Source organism: Balaenoptera borealis (genome assembly GCF_965194805.1).
Source record: "Balaenoptera borealis genome assembly, chromosome: 14".
NCBI classification, from domain to species: domain Eukaryota; kingdom Metazoa; phylum Chordata; class Mammalia; order Artiodactyla; family Balaenopteridae; genus Balaenoptera; species Balaenoptera borealis.
In genome coordinates, this window is record NC_138875.1 from 47,693,473 (window position 1) to 47,712,039 (window position 18,567).

The 18,567-nt window shown below is 38.0% G+C and overlaps 1 protein-coding gene and 1 long non-coding RNA gene across 3 annotated transcripts in view; one reads left to right on the forward strand and one right to left on the reverse strand.

Moving 5' to 3' along the window:
* CDH2 (cadherin 2) overlaps window positions 1-6,008 on the forward strand; it is a 213,813-nt gene extending 207,805 nt beyond the window's left edge. For both annotated transcript variants that reach the window (XM_082354202.1, XM_082354203.1), the window contains one exon: window positions 4,608-6,008. In XM_082354202.1, the coding sequence (XP_082210328.1) occupies window positions 4,608-4,814 (207 nt within the window). In that variant the 3' untranslated portion in view covers window positions 4,815-6,008. The remainder of the gene's footprint in view (window positions 1-4,607) is intronic.
* LOC309610902 overlaps window positions 1-18,567 on the reverse strand; it is a 913,322-nt gene that overhangs the window by 676,085 nt on the left and 218,670 nt on the right. The window lies entirely within an intron of this gene.

An 18,567-nucleotide genomic window follows, 5' to 3' on the forward strand; every position in this document is an offset into this window, starting at 1 on the left:
ACACCCAGGGGGACTCCTCCCTTATTTTGGAAACACTGCTGTAGGGGGATAGCAATCAGAAAGTTTTACTTGGGGTGGAGAGGATGTGACATCAAATAATCAAATAACGTCTGAGAAAGGAACCAATAGTAGTTTGTAAGTGAGAAGCAGGAATAGGGAATTCCCTGGCAGTCCAGTGATTAAGGCTCTGCGCTTTCACTACCGAGGGCCTGGGTTCCATCCCTAGTCTGGGAACTAAGATCCCACAAGCTGCACACCGCCCCCCCCCCCAAAAAAAAGCAGGAATAGTTCTGGGGACAGGGAGACCAGTCAGGCCTTTGCTGTGGTCCAGGCAGGATATAATGATGACCTGAACTAAGGCAGTGGATTTGAGACAAGAGAGGACTGAATGTAAGGGATCAATAGGAACTCTTTCCTCTTACATCCTTCGTGTGTTCCCTCACCCAAGAATGTGGGTTTTTTATAGTCCCTATAAAAGCATGTCTCCATCCATAAAGCATGGGATCAGAAGTCTATAAATATAAGCTCGCAAAGAATTCAGCCAGAGCCACAGCTCTTTGATTTGACAGAGGCAGTTCACTATGGAAACTAGTTCAGATTTATCCAGAGTTCAAGCTCTGCCTCTCCAGGAAAGGTGAAATAAGCACATCCTCTTCTAGATTTAGTCAAACCCAGGTAGGGAGAGAGAAACACATGCAGTTAGCTTGTAAATTTGGCAACATGTGTCACACATCATGTGAAGTGGTGTCCACACGTACAGATAAAGGAATCCCATAAGGGAGGACCAGAGCTCCTGTGCCCCGCCCCCAAATCCCGAATTTATCTGTACGTTCACCCTGGTTGCCGGCCTGTCACCGTCAGTTTCTCAGGACTTGACTATGATCTTTTTAGAATTACCAAAATAGTACCCGGAATTTATATAATGCCTCAGCCGGAAAAGTCATATTTTATTCTCGGATAAAAATCAGTGCTCTCCAAGTGAAGGGGACTTAAAGTACTTAACCTTCAGCCTAGAAAGATGGCTCTTGCCTAAGAATTCTTGAAAAGTTCACTGGGTTTTGCTCTTTTGTAATCATGAAAACCTGAGGCAGTGTTTGATGTTCTGGCTAGCACAGTGACCTCTCGGGTTTTATAGCCTTTATAGCCTTAACCCCTTTTTTAAAAAAGAAGTAAAACATAGATTCAACAACTATCAGAATGACCAGAAAGTCAGGGCAGGAGATAAAAAAATTTTTTAAGAAATATTTTTGAGAACCTCGGTGGTGAGTATGGAACTGGATTATCACCAGTGTTATATTTGTTTTAAGGAAATTAATTAGGTGGCGTAGACATTTGATGAAGAGCCTTGGGCCCTTTAACACACCGGTGAAGACCAGGGAGCTTCTAGCCTTTATTCTAAGTCACAGGAAACGGACCGTGGCTTTCATCTCCAGGGAATCCAGGCACACATGATGCCCTGCCATTGACCCTTTCAAGTTCATCTTAGTCGTCACCTTTCCGTATTTCCAGTTTGGTGCTGATGCCATGATTCACATATCTTCTGTATTTCAGGATCCAGGCAGAAGGAAAACTTTCCTCTGGGGCAGGCTTTTCTCCTGGCAGAGGGGGAAAGGCGAGGGGACTGGTGGGAAGCATGTTAGACTCTTCGAGTCTCCTCCACGCAGCTGCTTCCATTCATTGGCCAACGCCAGTCGGGAAGCCAAACCTGACAGTGGGTTAGGGAAGTCAGCTGGCTCCAGAGTGGCACTTGTGGTGCTGCGGGCATGTGATCCACCCACAGGGAGAGGATGGTGAATCACTGAGGACAGTAACACAATCTACCACAAAAAAGAAACAGGAATTTTGAGAAATTGGGAGTTTGCAGTTCTCCGTCTTAACAGAATTGCCCTGTAGCTTATTCTGTAAATATGATCAAGAAAATCCTATCTAAAATTATTTGTGTTTTATATGCTGAAGTAGTTCAAGGAAGACTTGTTTTATTTTACTTTACACAGGCATGTCTGGGTTGTAAATAGTCTACCTGAGAAGAGGAACAGTGGTGTTTAATTAAAGGTTAGGATTGTTGGTGAGACAGACTTTGGGATGGGGAAGCAGTAGGGTGTACTTTTCTTTCTGGTTTTTGATTGAAGTCGAGCAGCTGCCATTTTGTTTCTAAAATGCTATGTCTTCACATCTATTTTTCTTTTTTTCAAATTCCAAAGCAAGAATTTTTTTCTCTAACCTTAAAAGTTAAAAAAAAAAAAAAATTCACTAATATTCCTTGAGCTCTAACAAGTGCCAGACACTGTGGTGAGCGCTTGGGTCCCTTTATTTTATTTGGTCTCCGTAATGATCGTATTACTGTGATTACAGTTGCAGATGAGGAAATGAAGCTGGTTGAATTTAGCCCAGGTCCCACAGCTAGTACTGTGCAGAGCCGAAGTGTCGCCCCAGAGTCTGAGCTCTTAACCACTACGTGTACTGACTCCGACCTTAATTTTCATGCTCGTTTCCCTCTTCCTCCTCTTTTCTACTGATAAAAAAACATATATGTTGGGCTTCCCTGGTGGCACAGAGGTTGAGAATCTGCCTGCCAATGCAGGGGACACAGGTTCGAGCCCGGTCTGGGAAGATCCCACATGCCGCGGAGCAACTAGGCCCGTGAGCCACAATTGCTGAGCCTGTGCGTCTGGAGCCTGTGCTCCGCAACAAGAGAGGCCGTGACAGTGAGAGGCTCGCGCACCGCGATGAAGAGTGGCCCCCGCTCGCCACAACTGGAGAAAGCCCTTGCACAGAAACGAAGACTCAACGCAACCAAAAATAAAAATAAATAAATAAAACTATTCCCTAAAAAAAAAAAAAAAAAATCTGGTGGCCTGGGTTTGAATCACAGCACCGTTGAAAAAAAAAAAAATATATATATATATATGTACTCATAAACACATATGGATTGGAAGGATTGATCTAAAGATGGACAGTTCATCACGTCTTGGATAAGTGAAGCCACCATAAGCCCACCGGCATTTTTTTAAAATAGATCTTTATTGGAGTATAATTGCTTCACAATACTATGTTAGTTTCTGTTGTACACTAGAGTGAATCAGCCATATGCATATATATGTCCCCATATTCCCTCCCTCTTGAGCCTCCCTCCCATCTTTCCTATCCCACCCCTCTAGGTCATTGCAAAGCACTGGGCCGATCTCCCTGTGCTATGCTGCTGCTTCCCACTAGCTATTTTACATTTGGTAGAGTATATATGTCGATGCTACTCTCACTTCGTCCCAGCTTCCCCCTCCCACCCTGTGTCCTCAAGTTCATTTTCTATGTCTACATCTAAGAGCTGTGGGAAAAGAGAATGATTGTTTGGAGACTAACATTGGTATATCTTGGACTTACTAGAATGGAAGTGGGAAAAAATTAGAGAAAAAAATACCTAGTATTTTTAGTATAAAAAAATACTTAGTATGTGGCAAAAAGACATAGTATTAAATCTTTAAAGTTTTGTAGAGCATAATTGTGAAATACAGTAGCTTCAGATACATGAGTTATGTATAAAAAAAGCATCTTTTTGCAGAAGTTTATTGATAAGCATTTCCTTGATTCTTATTTTTCCAGTTCTTTTTAAGAGCCATGTATATACATATTATTTTACATTGGCAGGATCCTCTTCCCCAGTGTTTATACTATGTATTGATATTGGATCATGACGTTTCTAAAGCCTGTGGGAGCTAGAAGTCACTCCGTTCTTAAAAAATAATACCTGATCACAATTTATCAATTAATTTCACATTTAATGTTCCGTTGAGAACATAAATGATTTAGTGAATAACTTTCCTTGTATTGTAATCACATCTGGCCCGTCTTCTTTCTTCCTTTGACATCCGTCCAAATTTATGTCAAATAGAATGCCACTTCCTCCTCGGACGCGTAGCTCTCATTGCCGGTCGAAGTGTGTTTTCAGCATTCTGATGATTTTTGTCTAGACTTCATAGTTTTGGTACTTATTTATCATTTATTTCATACTACAGTAATGTCTGTTATGCTAGATTGTAAGCTTACAGAGGGCAAGGATCATATGGCACTCATTTCTACGTCCCTCTCTTTTTGCCTTGCCTATAATTCCTTTTAAGCCACTTTGTCGCCAGAATCCTCTGAGTGACCCTACATAGATTAGGGTCCACATACCACATGATTTCATAGCCTTCTGTATTATTTCATGTACCTTACTCTTCCAGTAACTATTCAAAACTGGTCTTGCCCGATGTACTATTACAGGAATGCATTACCAGACTTCATTTAAGATCTTCCCCTCACAGCTTCAGGCAGTTGGCCACTCATTTCTGTCACCTGTCAAACGCATTCTCCAATGAACCCTGTCCCATGGTATGTTTCGGCCTCACTGAGCTAGACTCCTTAGGGTTCCTTCTTTGCGGAGGAGAGAACAGTTAGTTTTTGTCTAACTTTCGAACATGGTGATAACCCCAGTCTCTCTGGGTTGCACATGCGGTGGTCTGCAGGTGGAAACTTAAAAACAAGTGTTGGATGCCACGGGACCACTAGCGTCTGCTTGTGGATTTGCTAATCGTAACCCTCTCTTCATCCTTTTCTTGTCTTCCAAACTGCAGGGCCTTAAAGCTGCTGACAACGATCCCACAGCTCCGCCATACGACTCCCTCTTAGTGTTTGACTATGAAGGCAGTGGTTCCACGGCCGGGTCCTTGAGCTCCCTTAACTCCTCCAGTAGTGGAGGCGACCAAGACTATGACTACCTGAACGACTGGGGGCCCCGCTTCAAGAAACTCGCCGACATGTACGGTGGAGGTGATGACTGAACTTCAGGGTGAACTTCGCTTCCGGACAAGTACAAACAATTTCAACTGATATTCCCAAAAAAGCATTCAGAAGCTAGGCTTGAACTTTGTAGTCTACTAGCACAGTGCTTGCTGGAGGCTTTGGCAGAGGCTGTAAACCAGTTTGGGCTCAGAGGGAATATCAGTGATCCAATACTGTTTGGAAAGACACTGAGCTCAGTTACACTTGAATTTTACAGTACAGAAGCACTGGGATTTTATGTGCCTTTTTGTACCTTTTTCAGATTGGAATTAGTTTTATGTTTAAGGCTTTAATGGTACTGATTTCTGAAACGATAAGTAAAAGACAAAATATTTTGTGGTGGGAGCAGTAAGTTAAACCATGATATGCTTCGACACGCTTTTGTTACAATGCATTTGCTTTTATTAAAAATACGGAATTAAAGAGACAAAACCACTCATGGAGCAATTTTATTATCTTGGGGGATGAGACCATGAGATTGGAAAATGTACATGACTTCTAGATTTAGACTTTAGTTTGTTTTTTTGTTTTTTTCCACTAAAATCTTAAAACTTATGCAGCTGGTTGCAAATAAAGGGAGTTTTCATATCACCAATTTGTAGCAAAATTGAATTTTTTCATAAACTAGAATGTTAGACACATTTTGGTCTTAATCCATGTACACTTTTTTATTTACTGTATTTTTTCCACTTCACTGTAAAAATGGTATGTGTACATAATGTTTTATTGGCATAGTCTATGGAGAAGTGCAGAAACTTCAGAACACGTGTATGTATTATTTGGACTGGATTCAGGTTTTTTGCATGTTTATATCTTTCGTTATGGATAAAGTATTTACAAAACAAAGTGACATTTGATTCAGTTGTTGAGCTGTAGTTAGAATACTCAATTTTTAATTTTTTTATTTTTTTTATTTTTTATTTTCATTTTTGTTTGGGGAGGGAGAAAAGTTCTTAGCACAAATGTTTTACATAATTTGTACCAAAAAAAAAAAAAAAAAGGAAAGATAAGAAATGAAAGGGGTGGCCTGACACTGGTGGCACTACTAAAGTGTGTTTTTTAAAAAAAAATGAAAAAAAAAAAGCTTTTAAACTGGAGAGACTTCTGACAACAGCTTTGCCTCTGTATTGTGTACCAGAATATAAATGATACACCTCTGACCCCAGCGTTCTGAATAAAATGCTAATTTTGGATCTGGTGACTGGTTTGAACTTTTTCTTTTCTACTTGAGCTGCTTTGAATGTTGCAAAGATCCAGGTCCTGGGGTTGCATTGAGAACCGTAGTACAAAAGCATGTATTAGTTCTTGCACTGTTCACCACTGAAACCCTTAGCGTGGCAGCCGTGTCCAGTGGGCAGCAGAGAGAACCACTGTGGATCTTCTCATCATAGAAGAAGAACATCGAGTGACACAAGAATAGACTACACTGAAGGTGGTATACAAATCACATCCTTAAGTTCAGTGAACTTTGTGTCATTCTTAACATCCTTTATGCCCTTCTGCTCGTGCTTGTGGTTACAACTGACTCCAACGGGCCTTTCCCACTAGAGCACCGATATAAAGAAAAGTTCACTAAAAAGGGATAGAGCTGGCCCTGGAAACTGCAGCGGATGCCAGGAATTCCCAGGCAATCTGTTGAAGCCATTGTTTGATGTACCTAGTGAAATACACTTTGGTTTGACTTCTGTTCATTGACTGGACCTTTTTTTTTTCCCCAGCTTTATTAAAGAGGTATAACTGACAAAATTTTGTATATTTGAAGTGTACAATGTGATGACTTGATATACGTATACATTGTGAAATGATTTCCACAATCATGTTATTTAATGAATCTATCACCTCACATAGTTACCCTTTTTGTGTATGTGTGGTGAGAATACTTAAGATCTACTCTCTTAACAAATTTCAAGCATATAGTACAGTAGTAGCCTGACGCAGTCACAGAGGACAGAAAAGCAAAACCACCTTACTCAATTTTGTAAAACTGTTCAGTGTCATACTGTGATTCATAAATGGATTTTAAGAGACTTGAAAAAATTCTCACTCTGTTTTCCTGTATCCCTCATGATCGTTATCTCACCACATATGCTTATGTTGTACACTTTGAAAAAAACTTACACAATATACCTCCTCTAATTAACTCCATGTGGTTTTTTGCTTAACTTAAAGATAATTTTATATTAGACAGTGAAATTTACTTTTCTATTGATTCACTCTGTAAGCAATATTTTCTTGTTACTTTTCTAATCATTAAATGCCAGACCTTGCCTCTGGGAATTTTCATAATGAAACTTAACTAAATTTGCTAATTGGAATAGTCTTTTTTTTTTTTTAATGGATTTTTAGACTGCGCCTCTGTGCTGCTGTACATCCAAATGAAAACAACTATCTTCTTAAATTCAAATGTTGCAGCATTTAAAATTCGCAGCACTCAGGTAAACAAGCATAATTACATTCTTTTTTTTTAATTTTATTTATTTTTGGCTGTGTTGGGTCTTCGTTAATGCGCTCAGGCTTTTCTCTAGTTGCAGTGAACGGGGACTACTCTTCGTTGCGGTGAGCGGGCTTCTCATTGCAGTGGCTTCTCGTTGCGGAGCATGGGCTCTAGGCATGCGGGCTTCAGTAGTTGTGGCACACAGGCTTAGTTGCTCCACGGCATGTGGCACCTTCCCAGACCAGGGATCGAACTCGTGTCCCCTGCATTGGCAGGTGGATTCTTAACCACTGTGCCACCAGGGAAGTCCCCCAATTACTTTCTTACGGTTGATGTTCAGTCACAGACTATCTCTAACACAGGCATACATTGTTCTATTGCCCTTTGCTTTACTGCGCTTTGCAGATACTGCCTTTTTTTACAAAATGAAGGTTTGTGGCAACCCTGCGTGGAGCACATCTATCAGGCCATTTTTACAACAGCATTTGCATAACTGCTTGTTTCTGTGTCACATTTTGGTAATTCTTGCAATATTATAAACCCTCCACCAGCAAAAAAGATTATTACTCACTGAAGCCTCAGATGATGGTTAGCATTTTTTTTAGCAATAAAGTATTTTTTAATTAAGGTAAGTGCATTTTTTTAGACATAATGCTGATGCCTACTTAGTAGACTACAGTATGGTGTAAACATAACTTTTATATGCACCAGGAAACCAGAAAAAATTTGTGTGACTCTATAGCGCTATTCACTTTATTGTAGCGGTCTGTAACCAAACCCTCAATATCTCTGAGGTATGCTTGTGTGTGTGTATATATATATATATATATATATATGTATATATATATATATACATATATATGTATACACACACACACACACACATATATATATATATACATACACACATATATATATAAATTTTAAGCACTAATAAGCATTTTATATATACACAATCAGTAAATGTAAACATAGTATTTTTCAAAACTTCCCTTTTTTGCAGGAGTAATTCATGACTATATTTCCTTTGTGAAAATACTTTTTCAAATTAAAAAAAAACAGGAAACAGAAAGTAGAAGCCCCCTGCCCTGATACAGGAGGAACATCTGTTTAGCTATTTAATATGTAATTTCTAGTCTTTTCCAAAAAAGCATTTTTACACATACATTTCCATAAAGATTTTATTTTGTTTTGTTTTCATGAAAGTGGGATTGTACATTATGTATTTTCTGTAGTTTGTCTTTTTCACTAGGAATGAATCTTGGAAAATTTTCCATATTAGTGTACATATCTACTTCATTCTTTTTAATTGCTACATATAGTATACCTTAATATGCACATAGAGTTTAACACTTTCCCAAGTCAGCAGTCCCCAACCTTTTTGGCACCAGGGACCAGTTTCATGGGAGACAATTTTTCCACGAATGGGGTGGAGGATGGTTTCGGGATGATTCAAGTGCGTTACATTTATTGTGCACTTTATTTCTATTATTATTACACTGTAATATATAATGAAATAATTATACAACTCACCATAATGCAGAATCGGTGTGAGCCCTGAGCTTGTTTTCACTTGCCACTCACTGATAGGCTTTTGATGAGCCTGCAAGCAGTTGATTTATTATGGTCTCTGTGCAGTCAAACCTCTCTGCTAATGATAATCTATATTGGCAGCCACTCCCCAGTGCTAGCGTCACTGCCTCAGCTGCACCTCAGATCATCAGGCATTAGATTCTCATAAGGAGCGTGCAACCTAGCTTCCTCGCATGTGCAGTTCACTAGGGTTCGCGCTCCTATGAGAATCTAATGCTGGTGGAACTCACATGGTAATGCGAGCCATGGGGATCAGCTGTAAATACAGATGAAGATTCACTCGCTCACCCGCCGCTCACCTTCTGCTGTGTGGCCCGGTTCCTAACAGGCCATGGACCGGTACCAGTCCTCGGCCCAAGGGTTGGGGACCCCTGTCCTAAGTAATTGGTTGTTTCCAACTTTTTCACTACTACAAACAATGCTGCAATCAGTTAACATCCTTCTGCCTGTCTCTTTGCATGTTAGATGCTTGGAGGTGGAATTGCTAGATTAAAGAATGTGAAGAGTAGTTAATTAAATATGGCTAAAATTATAAGTGTTTTAATGTTACTTCAAAGTGCCTTTTAGCTAAAAGATGATGAGGCTTTCTAAAAGCCAGCAACTTCCTTCTTTGGCAAAAGGATTTTATGCTGCTCAAAATAGTAACCACAAAATGTAAGACAATCTAGCCAAGGCCTTTTTCTTTTTTCTTTGGAAGGTAGCCTTTGAGTCAGGCCACAGTGCTCGTTTCAAATACTCTGTAAAATGACTATAACCATGTAATGTAATAAAACCTTGAAGACTATATTTATGAACGTGGTTTATGGACCCCATCCAGAAACATGTTTTTCTAGGTCGTTTCTGGTGATTTGGATCACTTCTGCAACATTGCCAATAAAAAAACTTGCATACAAAGTGCTAGAATCTCTGTGAAGTGAGTTATTTTCCATGACAAAAATGTGTACATTTTAAATTTTAATGAGACATGACCAAATTGCCCTAATAAATGCTACACCAATTGACACTCCCGACAACACTGTATATAAAAATCTGTAGATCCTCATCTTCAACAGTCTGGGACATTACACGTGTTTATAAGTTTTGCCAATATGATACACAGCATAAGATAACCTCATGCTAATTATGACTTTCCTGATTACGAATGAGATGGGTTGGTGATTTTTTTTCTTACTTATTAGCCATTTGTGTTTCTTTGAATTGCCTATTTTTATTTCCCTATTGAATTACTTGGCTTTTTCCAATTGATTAGTAAGAACTTGTTACCTGCATTTTTTTCCCCGGTCTTTTGCTAGTCTTGTAAATTTGTCTATGGTGTTTTACTGACAAACATTTGATTTATGTGGTTTACTCTGTCAGTATTTTCAACCATAGAGTTTTGAGAGGGTCTTCTCACTTCCAAATTATAAAATTATTATCCTATGTTTTCTGTTTTTTATGGTTTTGCACTTATTTAGCTCTTTAATTTACCTGATAATTATTTTGTATGAGGTAGAAATCTAACTTTTAAAAACCTCTCTAGGCGCTTCCCTGGTGGCGCAGTGGTTAAGAATCCGCCTGCCAATGCAGGGGACATGGGTTCGAGCCCTGGTCCGGGAAGATCCCACATGCTGCGGAGCAACTAAGCCCCGTGCGCCACAACTACTGAGCCTGCGCTCTAGAGCCCGGACTCCGCAACAAGCGAAGCCACCATAATGAGAAGCCCACACAACACAACAAAGAGTGGCCCCCGCTCACCGCAACTAGAGAAAGCCTGAGCGCATTAATGAAGACCCAACGCAGCCAAAAATAAATAAGTAAATAAATAACTTTCTAGATAACATGGTCTGTTTTCCAAACACCATTTGTTAACCCAATCATAACCCACCTTTATCATATACACAATTCCCATAGAAGTGTATGATTATTTCTAGACCGTTTATTCTGATCATTTACTTAATCTCTGCACACCACTAGATCTTTATACTAAAATACCATTTCTGACAAGCCAGTCCGCACAGTTCTTTCTTCTAATCAAAATTTTCTATATTCTTAATCTTTCTTTTGTACATTAATTTTAGAAACTTTTTGTCAAGTTCCATAACAGATTTTCTTGGAAATTTTATAGAGCTGTGAGGAGTTCATAGCTTCATCTATTCTCCCATCCAATACTATCATCTCTCTCGCTTTTCCGATCATATATCGAGTTTTACTAAACATTTCATTTTATTACACTGTTTTATAATTTTTGCTTCATTAGTGCGATCCACTTTTGCAGCATTTTTTTCAAATGATTCTTTTACTGCTGTATTGGAAATGTATCCACCTTTATTTATTTTTCTTGTTTCTAACTGTCATTTTACTCTTGTGTTATTTCGAATAGCTTTTTAGTGATTCTCTTGGATTTTTCTGATAGATAATCATTATTGCATACAATGAGGTTTTTTCCTTATTCCAAAATCAATACTAAGTTTATTTCCTGTATAGTTAGTAGTAATGTCAATCATAGCTTTTATTGTTTCTATCTATAGGACAGTTTTGTATATTTCATCGTTATGTGTAACATTTACTATAGGTATAGGTATATTTCATGGTATAGCTAGCTTACTTTGAGATTTTATGAGTGTACATGTTGAATTTTATAAAATGCATTTCCTTCATCCACAGAGATACTAAAATATTAATCCATTAATATAGTGAAATATGCCATTAGGTTTTCTAATATTGAATCAAACTCTTTTGGAATAAACCCTACTTGGTCATGATGTTATTCTTTTTTTTTTTTTTTTTTTTTTTCATGATGTTATTCTTTTAACAGACTGACGTATTTGATTTGTTGCCATTTTACTTAGGACTTTTAAATTACATGTAATTTTTTGTACTTTTATGTTTTTCCACTATTCTTGCTCAATGTTAATCCTAGATTTATTCTGGCCTCAATAAAGAATTAGGAAGACTGCCATTTTTTCTGTGCTCTGACATAATTTATATAAACTGGGATTATCTATTCATAAAAATTTGTTAGAATTCTACAATTTTACCATTGTGGGGATAGGCTTTTCCCAGTAGAAATTGGTGTATTAGACATTATGCTTCTTTTTGACCAATTTTCACAATTTACATCTTCCTGAAAAAGTGTCTAACATTTTAAAAATTTATTGATAGAAAGTTCCATATAGGATTTTAAAAATCTGTTTCATATCTGAAGTTATGTATCTTTTTTCTGTCTTTTACTTTTTTTTCCTTTTTCCTTCAGCAGAGTAGTTTAAAGTGTCTATTTTTCTGTTCAAATAGCTAGGTTTTTGATTTATTGATATAGAATATTTATTTACTTGATTACAGGGTACACATTTTTCTAAACCTGTTTCTTTTATTCTTCAAATATCTAATGTTTTACTTACTTTTGACTTATCATTTTCTGTAGCATTTTGGATTTCTGTATGTCAGGCCATATTGATGTATGCTTAAAACTGTTCTATCCTCTAGTTTGGATTTTAGCTTTTATCAGTGGGAAACATCTTGCTTGACAACTTTTAGTGCTTTTGGCCCTAAATTCCATTTTGTCTGTCCTTCACGTAGCCATACCTGTCTTCCTTTTTCTATTGGTTTTGTTTTAACATTTGCCTGATATAGCTTGGTCCATCTCTTTATTGTTAAGGATTTTTGAATAATTTTGCCTTTTATATCCTTGCAACCAACATACAAATTTAAATTTGTTTTACTGCCATTTTCAAACAGGCACTATAAAAGAAGATGGGTCAAAACATCAGTCTTGATAATGATTTGGTTTTTACAATTCACCATCTCTGCAACCAGTAAACCTCCAATCATGTATTTTTAGAGGTGACCTCAGTTAACTGGGCATATGAGGTGACACTCCCACTAATAGTTCACACTGCTCTTCATGGTGTCTCCAGACCAATGGCATGTGAACTGATTGACCCCTATGGTATGAAAACAGTAAAGGCATCAAAAAAACAGGTCTCTTTCCACTCTCATTTTTACCTTGCAGCTTTACAGTTGTTCATTTAATATTTTTTCCTCATTGGGAGGGGAAAATGTATCATTTTCTCATTCAAAGGAAAAACTGGAAGACCTAAAGAAAGCCATACTACCCTGAACTGTCACTTGTTTTAACTCATAGGAGATGCTAGTGAGATGATACCAATATCAAATACCTGCCAGGTGTATTACTACCATGTGTTCAACAACAAACAAAAACCCTTCTTGGAAAATATCAGTTGATTAACCCCCTTTAAGAAGGCATTTGGGGGACTTCCCTGGTGGTCCAGTGGTTAAGAATCAGCCTTCCAATACAGGGGACACGGGTTCGATCCCTGGTCGGGGAACTAAGATCCCACATGCCTGGGGTAACTAAGCCCTCATGCCACAACTACAGAGCCCATGCGCTCTGGAGCCCAGTGCCACAACTAGAGAGAAGCCTGCACGCCACAATGAAAGATCCCGCCTGTCGCAGCTAAGACCTGATGCAGCCAAGAATAAATAAATAAATAAATAAATATTTTTTAAAAAAGAAGGCATTTGGAGGAGGAAACAACAAAACTCTCTTTTTCTTGAGGCAGCAAATTCAGTCTTACTATAGATACTACTTTTTGATTGATTGTGAGCATTTCTATAAGGTTGGTAATGAAAGTTCATATATCACCATTTTTCTCTGTTTGTCAGCCAGTCTAATTAAGAGTTTAGTGGGTGGAAATTAGCAGCTAAAATAAGTTTGTGGGAGATTATCTATAGATTTAAAGTAATTCAGATTCCCTTAATTTCTCTTACAACAAATGATTGTGCTGACCATAGGTGCAACTTGAAAGTGTGAGAATATATTTATTCTTTTGTTTTAACAAAATATATGTCCATGTAAGGATTGTGATACTGATTATTTTAAGTGCCTACTCATAGATGGAGAATGGGCTGGGGTGGAGTGGGTCTCTTGACTAGAAATGCTTTTATGAATCAGAAACATGATGGTGGGCTGATATTTTGAGGTATTCTATTACTCTAAATCAATATATATTTAATATATTGGATTCATTTATTGAATTTTTAAAGTTTCAACATGTTGACCTCAAGGATAATTCTTAAAAGTATTTATTTGTTCAGGAATGCATGATGAACTTAATTACTGCATGGATACCAGTCAGCTGCTACAGTAATTTGTTTTTTGATCTTTTTCTGCAGCTAATGTACTTTGAGTAAGAAGCTTCAAGTTTTACAATGGTACCTTTATCTTGTCTGTTAATACATATATATCAGCGACAGTTTATTTTTTCAGTTTCTACTTTGTGGGAAATACAGTTTGCATAGTACAATTTTAGAGTTTGCTGCTTTTTTCTAATAGGGTTTTTGATTGTGTGTGGTAAAAACATTTATTGTGGTAACATCCAAGTCAGAAGAGAAATATGACTGGTTTGTATGAAAATATTTTCTAGTTTAGTTTATTTTAATTTTAAATGGCTTCTGTATTTGGAGGGCTACTTGAGACCGTATTTTAATAATGTTTTTCTTGTGTCATGAGATTATTTTTTATCTTCCTGTTTTAACTCCCTTTTGATCGTTAGTATCAATAAAGGCATCAACAACCACAGGCTGAAAGAAACGTCTTCCTTTGCCCCAGGGTTTTTTCACCTTCTGTACTTACTTAGTTCATATCACTGCACTAGGATCTCTACGACCTTCAGAGTAAGTCAAACTGAATCAATGCCCTATCTTCCCAGTCCCACTATGAACATTATAAATTGAAATTGACTCTTGTGTTTGGAGAAAATATGGCCTCATAGACTCTATTGAACTAAACCTGTTGCTCACATATACCCCAAAACACATATACACTCAACTACATGGAAAAATTTTCACCATACTGAGTCCTTTTTATGTGCAAAGATACTGATTTAGTCACTCGGCATATTGGCTCCTTTAATCCTTACAGTACTTACCTACTTCATCACTTCTAATAGACATCATTTTTTCCCCCCACAATGTAATAATTCTAAGATCAGAAAGCATCATACAGTTATTGAGTGAATCCCAGCCTGGTGGTGCAGCACTATAGTTGTGTTATCAAACTCAGGTTCAGCCTCTCATCGCTCAAGAATCCAATACTGAGAGACAGGTGTTGGGTAAAAGAAACGACAGCTTTATTGAGGAAGCTGGCAATCATGGGGAAAAGGTAGACTCATGTCCCAAAGAACCAACTCCCCACTCCCTAAGTTTGCTTGGATATTTTATAGGGAAAAGAAGAACGGACTATGGGCTGGGTAGGGGACAGTCTTCTATTTTCAGAGATGATTGTCTCCATTGTGCAATTCCAAGTAGCCACCATGTCTCGCTTGTGGTTGGAACATTATCTGAGCCATAAATCTCTGGTCAGCTAGTCCTCCTGGTTCCAACTGGTCTGAGGTCTACATGCTTGTGGGCAGCATACAGTTAACTTCTTCCACCTGCCGGGGGATTCAGTACATGCAAAACAGCTCAAAGGACATGGCTCAGAATGTTATGTATAGCCCTTGAAGAGAAGCCATTGTTTAATGGCTAAACTATTATGATTTTGTCTTGCGTGACTATTTTCCTTTGTTTCTGCATTTTCTCATATCTCTGATTAAATTTATTCTTTGGAACTTGGGGAAGGCCTAAGAGGCTAGAGTTGTTTTTTTTTTTTTGCAAACAAGGCAGGCAGAGGACATGAGAGGCTGGCAGGGTGGCGGGGAGGTGGCTGTCCAGAGAAGGCCCCATAGCATCCTGTTCTGTTAAAGTTGTGTGAAAACTCCCCAGTGACGCCTTTTGATAACAGCAATAAAGCACTAGCACCAGAATGGCTTGGAGTCTATGATATACGTATTAAGGTATATAAGGTCGCTTTTATTTTTCCCAGTTTCTTTAGATGGAGAAGCCAGAGCAGAAGTTACACGGCTTGTCCACTAACACTCAGCTAGTAAGTGGCAGAGCCAAGATTTAAGCCCAACCGTCTGGCTCCTGAGCTGACACTATCTCTGTCACTCAGTGGCAGCAGGCACTGAGTGAAAAAACACACGGCTGAGTGAACAAAGGAAAAAGCAGCTCTATTGCACACTATCCTTTATGTTAGGGGCACCATATAGGATTGCCATTGGGGATGTCAAGACAGTCGAATATCTTTAATTTACATACCTCAAACTTTTAAATTAGTTCAACCTAAATTTTAAAAATAAATCATATATTTTACAAGGAAACATACATATACTATGACACACTGAGAACATTAGTGAGGAGGTATGTGGGAGGGAGGGGAGTCGGAGACCCCAAGATGAGAGGGGAATTTTAAAATTTCATCGTTCCGTATACTCACTAAGTCATTTTCTCCGACTGTTTATACCAAGACTGGTACAGTCCTAGCATTCTTACTCATCAATCCCTTCCCCAATCCTAGGCAAACAGCAATGCGCCCTGTTGACCCAAGACCTGGAAAACTGCTCCAAGCATCCTTCCTCTCCCAGCCTCTATCAACAGTCTCTCTCAGTCATTCATACGAGACCCGCCTGTCATCTCTAGCCCAAACGTTTCATTTTCTGGTGTAAGCTGAACAATTTTGGAAATCAAAGTAACGTTTCCAAGGCTCTGGGGGAACATTCAGTCTGCCAGCAGAAACTCATTTTCTTCTCAGCTAAGAAAGATGAATCTTTTATTCTGTTCCTTTACCCAACATACCCGGTTTGTTTTTCCAATATACTAACTTCTGGCCTGCCAGAACACTGCAACAACCTCAAGTGCCTTGAGGAGAAACGAAACTTTCTCAGAAGGCACAGGTGGCTGTGATTCTCCCTGCGTTCGGATCCTGCTTCTGCCCATTAATTGCTTCATATCTTCTGATAATTTGCTTGGTCTCTCAGTGTCCTTGTCTGTAAAATAGGGGTACATCACAGGGCTGTGGGGAGGACAGTGCCTGTGACCTTGATCATAGTAATCACTCCAGAGAAGTTAGCTATTGTTATCTACTGTCATTAAGACAGTCATCTTTATCTACCTATCCATATGTCCTTTTATAATTTACAAGAGAAGAAAATGCTTTCACTTTCAAAAAGCTTTCTCACTTTAACTTTCAATGTTATCTCTTATTTTTTCAAAGATTATTAACCAGGTTCAGTTGGAACTTTCATAAGAACTTTAAGATTCTATAATACATATTCTTTCACCCTTTCAATGTGTACACTTACCTTGATAAAAGACTTTATTTTACCTCTTTAAGTTGAAGAAAATCTCAGTTTTCTGCAGTCTATTTTTAAAACTCTGTTATCTTTATTAAAAGCAGCATTAAATATATTTTATATAATGTATTTGGCCCTAATAGTCAAGTTTATTGAAGCAAAATGGTCCATGATTCCAGGCCCCAATGACCAGACTGCTTCAACACCTATCAACTCTGTTACCTTAATCACCAAGATTAAGAACATCCAAGTACATCCAGGAAACTTGGAACTACAGAAATTCTAAAAACTGAATAAATTGACTGGAAATGATAGATCCTGAAGAGATCAAACTTTATTACTTTGGAAATTTTCTTTGTGGACTTCGGCATAAAAAATTCAGACTTAATAACTGAGCTATGTGAGCAGAATCATCTATTTTAGCTTGGCTCACCTAATTCTAAATCCACTTTCTAATATTTTCCTTCTTAATAGTACCATTCCTCTTAAGCCCTTTGACTGCATGTATAGGAATCTTTCAAAAATTAGGTCATCATGCAACATTAAACCTTAATAACTGGATGTATAGGGCATAGCAGCAAATACAATAAATTACTTTTTGTTAATCATGATTACATTCTGTACAAGAACTTAATGCCAGTATTACCCAGTTTATTAAATTATTCGGCACAACTGGAGAATGTCAAATGAGATAATTGATGTGAAGATATGTTATAAACTGTAAAGGGCAGTATAAATGTTAGGTCTCAAATATTAAATTCATAACTTGGAAAATTGAACAGCATATGTATCTTCAGAAAGACACTACATAGATTGAAGCCTCAAATATGTGTCTCCCTTATGTATTAAAGGCTAGTACCTAGCTATCCCAGAAATTACTGATGTCACAACCCAGAGAGGACAGAGATAGAGCTATTAGTTTGTTCTTTTGTTTCAGCATTCATTTGCTTGATAATTTTTATTTTTCTTAAATAATTTATTGTAACTATGGACTTCTTAATGGTGGGATAAAATAAGTAAATAGTGTGACAAAATAATCCCTTGTCCTTTGATGCATGGTGTCTTCTACTATTTTTGCATGTTAAGTTGATTCTTCTATTGTCAAATCATAATTCTAACATGACTACACTAGTTCTCTAGGAAAGATGCAATGCGTAAATAAATCATGGAGATCTTGAAGAATGAAGGTACCATAACCTGAGCCAAGGACACTGAAGTCGCTCATGGGTCTCAGGGTTGAAAAAGCATGGCTCCTCAGATGAACATTAAGTAAAACTATTCCCCAAATCAAACACAAGAACGCCAAAGAGATAGCAAGGGTTCCTTCAATAAGGAAGTACAGCCAGGAAGGTAGAGAGGCTTGAAGTGGCAGAGTTATTGGCCAGTGGTTCCTGAACTTAGCTACACACCAGAATGCTGGCAATATTTTAAAAATACTAATGCCTGGCTCCCATCCCAAAATACCCAAGGCCACACTCTGAGCAAATGAACCTACCATGTGAAATCACGCAAGCGAAGAACCAGTCCAGGTTTGCCTAAAAGTATTGTAGAGGT